The sequence below is a fragment of the Phyllostomus discolor genome, chromosome 1 (genome assembly GCF_004126475.2).
Source record: "Phyllostomus discolor isolate MPI-MPIP mPhyDis1 chromosome 1, mPhyDis1.pri.v3, whole genome shotgun sequence".
Lineage (NCBI taxonomy): Eukaryota > Metazoa > Chordata > Mammalia > Chiroptera > Phyllostomidae > Phyllostomus > Phyllostomus discolor.
In genome coordinates, this window is record NC_040903.2 from 160,999,465 (window position 1) to 161,012,968 (window position 13,504).

At 38.5% G+C, this 13,504-nt stretch overlaps 1 protein-coding gene across 3 annotated transcripts in view; it reads right to left on the reverse strand.

Annotated features, from left to right (window-relative positions):
- Window positions 1-1,530: 1,530 nt before the first annotated feature.
- CEP152 (centrosomal protein 152) overlaps window positions 1,531-13,504 on the reverse strand; it is a 90,442-nt gene continuing 78,468 nt past the window's right edge. For all 3 annotated transcript variants that reach the window (XM_036033283.1, XM_036033273.1, XM_028507513.2), the window contains 5 exons: window positions 9,073-9,169; window positions 7,721-7,824; window positions 5,456-5,612; window positions 5,111-5,214; window positions 1,531-2,804 (listed from right to left, as the gene is read on the reverse strand). In XM_036033283.1, the coding sequence (XP_035889176.1) occupies window positions 1,834-2,804; window positions 5,111-5,214; window positions 5,456-5,612; window positions 7,721-7,824; window positions 9,073-9,169 (1,433 nt within the window). In that variant the 3' untranslated portion in view covers window positions 1,531-1,833. The remainder of the gene's footprint in view (window positions 2,805-5,110; window positions 5,215-5,455; window positions 5,613-7,720; window positions 7,825-9,072; window positions 9,170-13,504) is intronic.

Consider the following 13,504-nt stretch of genomic DNA (forward strand, 5'->3'; position numbering starts at 1 on the left):
CATACACAGGAAAATCCATAACACAATATTACCAAACGAAACCCAGCAACATATAAAAAAGATTAAACGCCACGATAAAGTTAAATTTATGGGGCCATGTCGTCCCTGGAGCTCCTGCTTCCTTTCTGTTCTGACGTCATCCCTCAAATGCAAATCACCTGTGCTGGTGCGGCTGCATAGTCCCTGAATTTGCACAATTATTGATGTACACCTTCCTCGGTAGTTGTGTGTAGGGTATTTGAAATAAAGTAACCTAATCCTATTAAGATGAAATATGGATATTAAAAAATAGATTGAAATTAGAGTATCAAAGGAGATTAAAGACAACATAAAAGGAGCAGAATGCAAGATTTCCCATTTTGACCTTGACACTGAGGATTTAAATACCTGACAAGGATTTAAAACAAACAGAACATGAAAAGGTAGGTGGGCAATGAGCTAGATTCTCAGCTCAGTTATCCCCAGGGCTTAAAATGACCAATCACCAACCAGGTACATACATGCCCCTGGTTTAGATTTCCTAGAGTCCAAAATTCCAGCCAAACTATTAGACAAGGGGCCTTCTATTAGACAAGAAGAATTGCATCCTCAGGAACAGAAGTGAGACTTTGAAGTGATGGCGTGCTCCTTTCTCTAACTGCATGTCAACTCAAGGACTGAAATCCAGCATTAATTTCACCTAACTGGTGTAAGCTGTATCACCAGGTAATACACAGTTTTCCAGGCTCCAGAAAGTTCAATCATAGGCTCTTGTTTTTAAAGATGATTAGCAGCAGGATGATGCATCTTGCCACCCATCCCACCACCACCCACGTTAACCTGGCTCTGGGTGGAAAATACACCGAATCAACCCACATATACAGTCCACAATACAGCTGAGGGTGAGTGGTATGAAAGAAGCACCTATGCGCACCTAAAACTTTCATACGTATCTCTAGGAATCGGAAAAAGAGTTCCTCTAAAAACGTCACTATTTAGATGGTCATTCATTTCTGCATGGTGTAGAATTACAACTAAAAGTATTAATGAGTTAGCCAATTTCTACACCATAAATAAACATAAAAATCTAACAGTTAAAATTTTTCGACTATATGACAAAGCTTATCATTTCCATTTTTAAAAAGTAGTATCTTAGATAGAAGACGATGGTAAAACTATAAAAGAAACAAAGAAAGTCTCTGGATGTCATAGGAGTTATAACATTACGCAAATCTTAACTAAAAATATTTATACTAATATTTTAAATAATGTAACCAGGACACAGCTACATGTTTTGTGGCAATCCCTACAAAACCTCTTTTCCACTAACTGAAAGTGAGGATCAAAATTTTGAGTAGATACTTCTAGGAAAAGTATGTCTAGAATACATATTCAATATAGCCTTATTAAACATGGCCAATATAAAAAATTAAATTTGGCTGTTCATACATACAAATCATCAGTGTTTACATTTTTTTCTGGATGAATTTCAAACATAATGTCAATAGAATATTTCTACATTATGAATTACAAAACAATTCATAACAATTCTATAGGCCATATGCAAGTTTTATTTAAATAATTTAACACTGCACAGAGAGCTAATTCATAAGTAAAAAAATAGACAGTTTAGCAACCAAATACAAACACCACGCAGAAACAGATTACACAGACACTATCAGTCCTTCGGAAGATTAAGGCAACAGTAATGTCTCAAGTAATTTTATGAGAATACTTTACTCATATGATCGATGTTATCAAAACATCTCAAAATAGAACCCACAAATTTTTCAGTATGAAGTCTTCCCTTCCAGTTTTCTTGTCAATATATTCTTCTTAAATACTGTACAACAATTAGTCAAGATCGACAATGGGGCTATCAAAGCCACTATCCTGTTGGCTAGACAGAGGAGCAATCAGTGCGCTCGAAGACTGCCGATGCACGGAAGATGGCTCTGCACCGCCCAGTGTTTTGAAATCAGCCTTACGAAGAGGTGGGTGGACAAGCGTCACACGGATCTTCCCTGGCTGGGAATACATGGTTTCTTCTGACAGGTCTGGAAGGCGACAATTCTTACTATTTTTCTCTTTATCTGAAAGACAACCCACTGTTAAAAACTGTTTGAAATTACCAGACCTGGCTAGCGTATCTAGCGTCTCCCGTGCCCCTCCGAGACTGCTGCAGGGTCCAAGGGTGCTGCTGGAGCACCAGCTCTCGGAGGAGTTGCTGCAGTCCCCTCCGTCCTTCACGGGAGCGTCCTCGACGCCCAAACGTTCGCTTTTCTCAGATGCAGCATTTTCACTTCCCATCAGTGGAATACACTTATATACTTTTAAACCGAGTCTTTCATTAGGACCTTCACAAGTTATGTGCATGAATCCGGATTCAGAAAGACCAGGGACACTCCTGGGTGAGGATTTATTTCCACAAGTTCCAAGAAAGGGGTATTCAGCTGAATGCACATGTGATCCAGAGTCAGCATCACTGACGAGTTCTTTCTTCTTGTGCAAACCGAAGCCTCTTTCCCCTTCGCAAGGAACAAACTCAGGAGAAATGGCCCTTGGCGAAATGTCTGGTTGTTTGTGATTGTTATACCCAAACTGAAAGTCTGAGTGCGACCCTTTGGGGCCCACAAGCTTCATGTCCCCAGGTTCCGTCTCCTCCAACCGCTTTCGTAAGTCACAAGCAGCCCTTCTCTTAGGAACTTGGTCACACGTAGTTTTCCTACTGTTTGAGTTACTTTCAGTGTGACATGATACATTCTGATTCATGTCATTCCTTTTCGATTTGTCAACACCAATTATCTCTGAAGTCTGAGGCAGTACTACAACATACAAGGGAACACAAAATTAGGGAAACATAAAATCGGAGAAAATTAACATTGAAAGAAATGAAAAAGATTACATTTTTTATGTATTCCCAAAGGAGGCATATTTATTTTAATCATTCTCAAAGAAAATACAACAATGCTGAACATTTTAAAATAATCTTTTACATATATCTATTAGATAAAGAGAGGTGACTTTGTTACTGAAATCTGATACATTATTATTGCTATCCACCTGATTATTTTCTGCAATAGATGTTACAGCATTTTAAGAGCCAACTGCAACATTTCCAATCCTGTTCTGATGTCAAATATGGAGTTCCTGATGAAGAAAGTTTACTGGAAGAACCCTACTGCCCAACACTTATGCCCAAACACAGTACAAAGTGATGAGAGTCTCTGATTTGATTAGCCAAGACATTAAATCTAGCGGGAGGCAAAGCAGCCACATAGCAGACAAGTAGAGGCACCCTATCTCCGAACAGTGTACCCCAATCTCAGTCCAAGAAAAGGGTTTGCTTCTGTTGAGGACGTTATGTGCACACACTATTGCTCCAGATCTAGAAAACTCTTTTCTTGTATACCACTGCCCTCTTCTATCCAAGGTTCATATTACCATTGCAAAATTTACACAAATAATCTTTGTGCTTCTGTGTAAAGAACATTTACAACATCAGACTTGTGAATTCCTGAACAGACTCTGCTTTCCAGAAGTTCAAAAATCCTATTTCCCCATAGATATGTTCAAAATCCCTTAGTGTGGAGTTTACCAAAGTTTTCATGTATTTTCATCAGCTTTGGCTGTAAATAACCTACAGCTATGTTTTCTTTTTGGTTATTTATTTTTCATGTAGAGAAAGAAACCATTTATATAGCTTCCTGGGAGGCCGTTGCTTTATCATGAATTTTGGCCCCTTTTAATATTAACTCTGTGATTTACTCAATATTGTATTTAGCTCTATCTACTATCAACACTGCATTTGCTTGGTATGTCACCCTCCATCCCTCTATTTTGAATTTTAACTGTTCTTCCTGTAAAAATAACAAACATTGGGGTTTTTAAAAACTGCTAGAAAGTTGCGGTCTCTTCATAAGTGAGTTTAAACTATGCACATTTAGTATGATTGCCAGTATTTCAACCAATTATTTTCTACTTACCCATCCTTTCCAGCTGTATTTTCCTCTTTCTGGATTCCGTTAGATTGAAAACATTTTCTTTCAAGTTTTTCCCCCACCAGTTTGAAAGTTACATATTCTGTTTCTCTATTGGTTATGGCTAGAGTTATCAGTGTCTATATCGTCTTGAAAATAGTAAAAATCTTAGCATATTGCAATTTCCTCTATAATATCCTCTTACATTTTTCTGAGAATACTATGCTTTTCTAGTATTCTCAGGTCCTGCTGTTTATTCTATGAATTCCATTTTTGTTTGGTTTGGTTTGGTTTGGTTTTGAGTTTGGTGTCCTTTTTTCATGGTGCTGGCTTTCTATAGATAAGTGATGACTCCTCGTTGAATGTTTATCTTTCAGTTGCCCTGAATGTGCTGTTTGTGCTGTTTGTTTAAAAGAGTTGGGAGTGGGGCAGGAAGAAACGAGCTGCAGTACAGAAAGACCTAAATGCTGGTACTCTGGGCACGTGGGCTCTCCTTCCGCGCTGCAGCTGGCCGGCCACCTGGAGCACCGCCCCGGCCCAGCTTCCAGCCTCTTTGTTCCATTGCTCTCACCCAGCCCCATACTGAGGCTGGGAAAGGCAGAGGAGGAGAAGTAAACAGGGTGACCCTGCCTGGTTACTGCTGTTCTAGAACACCAACCAGTGATCCTGTTGGTATTCCTTAGGCTTGCTTCTCCAGCAACACACCACCTTCACACACGGACCGGTCTTGATGTTGCTCCTGCTTGCAGCAGTCATCTCTGACAGTTCTGAACTGAGGTTCCCATCCTCAGTCTTAGACTTCTTTCTTTCAGGATCTGTCATGGCTTCTGGTCTATCAATTATAACTTTTCTAAGCCCGGTTGTAATTTCTTCCTTTTCTCCTTTTATAGTTGTTGTTTACCATCTTTTCTATCATTTCTAGAGATGGAAGCAGCAATGGAAAGCTGATGGTTTTGCTCAGTCTGCCTATTTGAACTGGAAACTATATTCTTTCTTTGTACATTTCCAGTTTAAGAAAAAAACACATACAACTTAATAAATTACCTCTCACTCCTTACATTTCCTGCTCTTCTTCATTCCAAAAATATTAAATATCTTTTTTCAAAATAAAATGGAGAGAAAAGCCCTTCAAGTGACTCATTTTGACATACCTGACTCTGGAGTTTTGCTCTGGGATCTATTAGAAATGGGTGTTTCCAGCAATTTCGCCATTGTAGCTAGTTTGCTAGCAGCGTTCATAATCTTTTTCTCAGCTCTGTGGGAATTCCAGAATATTAAATTAATACAGTTTAAAGGAAAAACTGAGTTTCCTTAGCTCCGGGATTTCTGCTTTCCTATTAGCTCTGCCAACATTTAGGGTAGCACAGCATTTAAACCTCTCTTAACCCCTGATGGCTGATCATGGAGAAATAGTGCGGTTAAGGAAAATGCTTAAAAAATGACAACATGCCGTCATGGTACTCTAAGGACACAATGTTTGTTTACATTAAACTTACCCCTCCTGTTTTCCATTATCCTGCAAGATCTGCTGGAGACAAGTCAAGTAATATTTGCGCATCTTTCGGGTGGTTTCTTGACGTTCTCGCAATACCTCTGCTTTTACCATTTCCGCAGCCCTCTCCTTACTCTCCCGAATGTAATGAAGCATATCGCCTGGTGGTGAGGGTGGTGAGGGGGGAGAAGGGGGTGCATGTTTACTACCAGCTCTTCAAAACCAGGAGAGGCACACTTCAGACCAATTTTCTAAGAGATTAATTGATTATAGGTATAATTTAACCACTAGTCTTTTCCACAGTCATTAAAATGGAGTATTTCAGATCATTATTTTGGTAGACTCAAAGGAAAAGGAATCATTTTAGAATTCTAAGTAAACATAGCATATGACCTAGGGAAATTCTGCCATATTATGAAACAAGATAAGAAAATAACCATAAATGCAAGGTGAGGCAAAAGTAGGTTTATAGTTGTTTGCATGGAAAATATAATAATAAATAATACAAAAATAAACTGTTTCATGTGCTCACAACTATAAACTTACTTTTTCCCCATCTTGTATGAGGCACAGAAATGTATGCATTTTAGTTGTAAATTATATCCAATTAAGAGAAGAAAGAAATACAAGAAAAGGGGGAGCCAGTAAGGAAGAGACAGCAGATACAGAAAGACAGAAGGAAGCACTCTGAGATGAAGAGACTCATATTCTGTTCACTTGTGGTCTGAAAATCCATGTTTCATTATTTATTCAATTCTTTCAGCACCACTATGAGTATCCAACCACTGTAATCTCACCATCTACAGGAGATATACAAAATGCTATTGCAGGGAAAGGAATGAGACTTATGTTGCCTTCTGAAATTTGCATTTAGAAAAATTCACATGTCTTCAAAATCTCTTTTTATGTTTAATTCAACATGTTTTGATTGGGACTACCATTAGCTAAGGTTGACAATTTTTACCAAGTCCAGACCTGTTATAATAAGGATTCCAATTCAAAAAGGAAACTTCCTCTTAATATCAGTAAACCTCCCTGAAAATCAGATGTTCTCTGCAAAAATTCTAACTGATAGACTGTTTTTAATTATTCGAAGTGGGAAAAATTAAAACCAAGTACATGTCAACACAAAATCTTCAACCAACTTCTAAAATGTAAAACAACACATACATACATAAAACAAGTTATCATATTAGGATAAAAAATGCTTAAAATTTCACTTCCCATCAATAAGATTGCTAACAAAAATATTACCTTGTTTGTAGTAATAGGGCCCCTGTGAGCACAAGCAATGACTGAGATGCAAACCCTCTTACCTGCAAGTCAACAGGCTTTACAAATATCTACACGTGATTCTGATGACCTACCAATTACTTCTGGAACTTGAGACCTGTTCCACTCATTTTGTTAAAACTGAGTGCAATTTTAGGAGGTAAATATATATTTCTTCCATATAAACACTGGTTATTATTCTGGAATATACATATATTCTATGCAAAATTGTAATAAAAAACCAGGAGGTATTCTACTGGGAAAACATAACCAAAGATGCTCTGCAGGATGTGCTGCACCTCCTAGCACTGCAAAGGACTTGATAAGTAAATTGATGTCTATGATTGCATCCATTATCCACATAATGAGAAAAGAGAATGACCCCTAACTAGATCCATTTTCCATGGTCCTTAAAAGTTTAAGGTAGGAAAAAGTAATTGCTAATTTAAAACTCATGTGACATTTTCTTTGCTACCAGTTAAGGTATAAGATTATGAAATTTTGCTCTGGCTGCTGTGGCTCAGTGGATTGAGTGCCGGCCTACAAACTGAAAGGTAGCCAGTTTAATTCTCGGTCAGGACATGTGCTTGGGTTGCAGGCCAGGTCCCCAGTAGGGGGCGTGAGAGAGGCAACCAATCTATGCTTCTTTCGCACATTGATGTTTCCCTTCCTCCCCTTCTCCCTTCCTTCCCCTTCTCTAAAAATGAATAAATAGATAAATAGATTATAAAAATTTTAGTTCAATATCAGTGTCCAAAAAACAAAATAATCAATAACATACAGTAAAAATAATTCTATCCTTATGTCACTTCCAAAAGATACTACTTGGGCAAAATGATCCTATACTATCTAATTAGGAAGGTATCAATTGATATCTTATATAAGCTGGTAAGAATCTAGAACAAGGTAGTTTGAAAAATTCCCCAAAATTACTACTGTTAGTAACAAAAAAGGCCCAAACCATCTTAAAATCTTGGGAATGCCTTTAGGGACTTACGCTTGATTTTTTTTACTGCTTTAATGTACTGCCCACGAAGTTCCTCCAAGGCCCCCCGATGGCATGGCAGGGAAGCGTTTTCAATGGCCCCTTCTGACAATGACCTAAACACAAACAAAAGATTGCAAAAACATAGTCAGTAAGTGAAAAGTTCACTTAAAAAAACCTATCTGTATATATTCCGACAGAATAAACTGAAATGTGCTTTAAAATTCACATACGAGAATCTTTATTATAAAGGAGAAAACTGAAAACAACTTACTTTTTAAAAGATTTTATTTATTTTTAGAGAGAGGAAGGGAGGGAGAGAGAGAGAAACATCAATTGGCTGCCTCTCACATGCCCCCAACAAGGGACCTTGCCCACAACCCAGGCATGGCCATGACCAAAAATCAAACCAGCAACCTTTTGGTTGCGGGATGATGCCCAACCCACTAAGTCACACCAGTCAAGCATGAAAACAATTTAAGAGTTATGGTTACTTAAAGAAGTCATGGTAAATCCACATGAGAAAAATCTATTCAGCTACTGAAAAGCATACAGAATATCTAGAGAGACAGGATAATGTTTATCTTATAAAGTTAATAAAACTTTACAAAACAGCTTATCCAACATTCTCAATTTTTAAAAAACATGTGCATATGATGTGTGTATAAAGAGTTTAAATGATACAAAAGAAGAAGTCAACAGAGGATATCTCCCAGGGACAGGATTTTGGAAGATTTTTTTTTTTATACTTTATGCAGTAGAATCATGAACCACTTAATGATTGGGATACATTCTAGAAAATGTATCATTAAGCTCTTTTCGTCATTGTGTACATATCACAAAGTCCACTGGCACAAACCTAGATGGTCTAGTCTCCTACACACCTAGGCTAGTTGGTATAGCCTATTGCTCCTGGGCTGCAAGCCTGTACAGCCTGTCACCGGACAAAGCTACATGAGATTAAATCAAGCACAAGACAAAATTATACAATGAAGAAACAGGGCAGGCATGAACCAGTGACACAGTCATCAAGTATTGTGCACTGTACATAACTGTACGTGTTATACTTTTATATGATTCAGCAGGTTTGTTTACACCAGCATCTCCATCTCCACAAACACGTGAATAATGCTGTATCTCAATGGCTATGAAGTCTCTAGCAATAGGAATTTTCCAGCTCCATTATAATCTTCTGGGACCACTCTCATATATGAACACCATCATTAGTCAAAACATCGTTATTTGGCACAGGATTATATAACAATAACAATAATTGATATTCTTGGTATAATATTATTGATATGATTAAAACATTTTAAAGATATTTAGACAAAAGCAATTTCTTTACAATAGTAAAAGCATACCTTGGCGGTATTTTACAAAGTGTTCTCAGTTCTTCCAATTTACTCTTCATGTCATTGTTCTCTTCTATTAGTTCTTCAACAACTTTACTATTCTTTTCTGAAAAAGAAGTTCATAATATATTGATCAATTAATCTCTTTTTTCCTCAGTCTCCCACTTCCTTCCATCCCCAACACAAATGTTCCCAGAGGAAACTGCAGAATTCCCAGTTGCCCCTTTGTCATTCACTCCCTGGTGAGCCCCGACATCGCCACTCCCTGTTCTGCCTTCTCAGCCCTTGAAATCTGGACTTCATCTTCACTTCCCTTTGGGCTACACGCTGGTCTGGACTCGGTTTCCAATTGTTTCATATGCATGTGTTTTGTTTTCCAGCTGAACTGAAGCTCTGTAGAAACTACAAGGTTTCCTCATTCCCTCTTTCCTATGGAGCCTCATGCACAGTCTGATCATAACAACCGTTGAACAAATACCTCAATACAAACACTTTTTAAAAATAAGCTTATGCAGGTGCCATTTTCAGAATCATGGTAAGATTTTCAATTCCTTGAACTTTAAGAGAGAAGATGGGGAGACTTATCGGGTGACCTCATGTACCCCCACTCTCAACCCTCTCAGTACACTCCATAGACTGGGGGATGACTCATTCTATTCCCCCTAGTGCCTGATGTTAACTTGTATATTTTTAAGCCACTCACTCTTACCCTATCACTTTCCAATAAGTGGTACCAAGACAGTGGAAAGGAAATTTAAGAAGCAAAAAGGAAACAACCACAATAGTAAAAATATTATCAACAAATTTACATTAAGACAAATACTGAAATTAAACTACTGAATGACTTTCCATGACTACCAAATTCTGACCCCCGACTGAGCTCTTTTATTAGCCATTATTTTAAGCTAAGTACCAACTTTCTTGTATTACCTCTAAATCCACAAATTACAGAAGATATCAGCCTCAAAAAGTACTGTGTAGAATACCAATTTCACGCTCACAATGTTTGGTGCTAAATATTATTTATAAATAATAATCCCATCCAACTGCCACTGTCATTTAATTACATAAAACAGATATTTGAGGTTTTCATTTAATTTTATAGTAGCTACATCTTATATACATTTATATATGCCGTTTGCTCGGCTCTCAATACAAACCTCAATACAAACCTCAATTTGTCCAGAAGTTGGACAAATTAACTAAATAGTTAAGCAATCACGATGGGAACTATAATTGTTAACATTTTTTTTTCTCAAAATTCTTAAAACCCAGATGGAGGGCCAAGATGGAGATATGGATATAGACTTGTTTCACCTCCTTGCAGAACCATAAGAAGGATAAAACCAATCTAAAAACAAAACCCAACCAGAACTGCCAGAAAATTGAAATGTATGGAAGTCCAACAACCAAGGATTTAAAGAAACATCCAGATGGGTAGGAGGGGCAGAGAGGACTCGGGGTGGCGTAGGCAAGACAGCAGCAGTGCCTGTATGCACAACGGGTGGTCCCACATTCATGTGTGGCAGGGAAAAATCAGGAGGGACAACTGGGGCGTGAGTGATACCAGCCCCAGGCCAGATTATGCAGCCCAGGGTTCCAGCACTAGGAAATAAAGCCTCATAACCTCTGGCTGTAAAAACCAATGGAGGTCGGGGTAGCAGAAGAAACTGCCAGTCTCGCAGGAGAGTATGTTTAAAGGGCCCACAGGGTCCTAGAATGTATGCAAACCCACCCACTCTCAGAATCAGCACCAGGGCAGCAGCTAGAAGGGCACCACCTAGAAGGGCACCAGTCGCTTACAGGAAGTGGGAGAAGTGACTGGAAACAAGGTGAGAGCTGACCAAATGGCATTGTTCCCTCTCTGAACCCTCCCACACATACAGCATCACAAAACAGCAAAGCAGATTGCACTGCCTTGGCAAATACCTGAGGCTCTTCCCCTCACAATGTAACAGATGTGCCAAGACAGGGAGTCAAAGCAGCTCTACCTAATACACAGAAACACAGGGAGACTGCCAAATAGAGACAAAGAAATATGGCCCAAATGAAAGAACAGACCAAAATTCCAGAAAAAGAACTAAGCAACACAGAGATGGTCAACCTATCAGATGCAGAGTTCAAAACACTGGTAACCAGGATGCTCAGAGAAATGATTGAGTACAGCCACAAAATAAAGAAGTGAAGTCTATACGAAGTGAAATAAAGAAAAATAAACAGGGAACAGATGGTGAAGGGAAGGGAGCTGGTATTTAAATCAATGATTTGGAACAAGAGGAAGAAATAAATAGCCAACTGGAGAAGAAAGAAGAAACAAGAGTTTTTAAAAAAATGAGGAGAGGCTTAGGAACCTCTAGAACAACTTTAAACGTAACAACATCTGAATCATAGGGGTGCTGGAAGAAGAAGGGAAGGAGCAAGAAATTCAAAACTTATTTGAAAAAATAATGAAAGAAAACTTCCCTAATTTGGCATAGGAAATAGACGTACAAATCTAGGAAGCTCAGAGAGTCCCAAAGAAGTTGGACCCAAAGAGGAACACATCAAGACACATCATAATTAAAATGTCAAAGGTTAAAGATAAAGAGAGAATCTTAAAAGCAGCAAGATAAAAGGAGACAGTTATCTACAAACAAGTTCCCATAAGACTATAAGCTGATTTCTCAAAAGAAACCTTGCAAGCAAGGAGGATCTGTCAAAAAGTATTCAAAGTGATAAAAAGCAAGGACCTACATCCAAGATTACTCTATCCAGCAAAGCTATGATTTAGAATGGGAGGGATGACAAAATGTTTCTCAGACAAAGTAAAGTTAAAGGAGTTAATCATCACCAAGCCCTTATTATATAAAATGTTAAAGGAACTTACCTAAGAAAAACAAGATCAAAACTATGAACAGTAAAACAACAAGCTCACAACTATCAACTGAACCTAAAAAAACAAACTAAGCAAAAAACTAGAACAGGAACAGAATAATAGAAATAGAGATAAAATAGAGGGATATCAGTGGGGAGGAGGAAGAGGGAGAATGGGGAGAAAGGTACAGGGAATAAGAAGCATAAACGGTAGGTACAAAATAGATAGGGGGAGGTTAAGAATAGTATAGGAAATGGAGAAGCCAAAGAACTCATATGTACAACCCATGGACATGAACTAAGGTGGGGGGTGGGGTACTGCTGGAAGGAATGGGGATACCAGGCAGAGGGGCGCAAAAAGGAAAAAAATGGGACAACTGTAAGAACATAATCAATAAAATATACTTAAAAAATAAAAATGTAATAAAATAAAACAAAATTCTTAAAATGCTTTTTGCCTTAAATTTATTATCTATCTTTAACAGACTTAGCAAGCAGTAGGTAGAAATAGATAGATTCTCTTAGTCAACAGTATTTATAAAGTGTGCTATGATGCCAGATATTGCGCCAAGTGCTAGGACAGGACTTGGTCCTGGCCATCACCAGGTCCAAAAGAGAATGCAGACAATCAATAGTTGAAGGATGGTGAATGTTTTAAAAATCGCAGGGAGTGTGGGGCATGTCCAACAGAAGAACCTCTTCAAGTCTGTGGCTGGGATTACTTCACTAAGGAAGTAATGCATGAGGGACAGATGTAGAGGAGTTAGCCAGGCAATGTGATCAGGATGGGAAGACAGATGTTTTAGTCGAGGGAGAAAATGTAAAGAGAACCAGAGAAAAGGGATGATGAAATCCATGCCATGGCTCTACGACAGGGTAAGGGGGCCAGGGAAAGATGAGGCTGGAGGGGGTGGGAGATGCTGGATCATAAAAGCTTTTTAGGATCTGTTCAATGAAGTATTTGTATTTCTTACTGAGTAACACATCTGGTCCCTGATGGGCTTTAGTAAGAGAGGATGATGATCCAATTTATTTTTTAAAAGGTTGCTCTAGCTGCCTGATGGAGAACAGACAGGAGGGGCAAGAGTGGAAGCAAAAACTCAACAAGTGACTTTTACTGTCCAGGCAAGCAATAGAGGTGATGGTAAGGAAACAAATGAAATGATGTGATGTGATATGGATGATGTGATTATTTGGGACCAAGGGATTCAGTCTTTCTTTTTTTTTTTAAGATTTTATTTATTTATTTTTAGAGAGGGAAGGGAGGGAGAAAGAGAGAGAGAGAGAAACATCAATGTGAGGTTGCTGGGGGTCATGGCCTGCAACCCAGGCATGCACCCTGACTGGGAATTGAACCTGCGACACTTTGGTTCACAACCCGCGCTCAATCCACTGAGCTATGCCAGCCAGGGCTGGGACTCAGTCTTTCATTCATTCAAAACATTTACTATATTCTGGTATGTAGTGGGTACCATGACAATAAGGGTGAACAACACAAAACATTCCTTGTCCTCAGGGAACTTACAGGCTACAAAGGGTATCAGGCAAGTAACCACAAAATTGAATACTGAATGGTGATAGAGGAGGG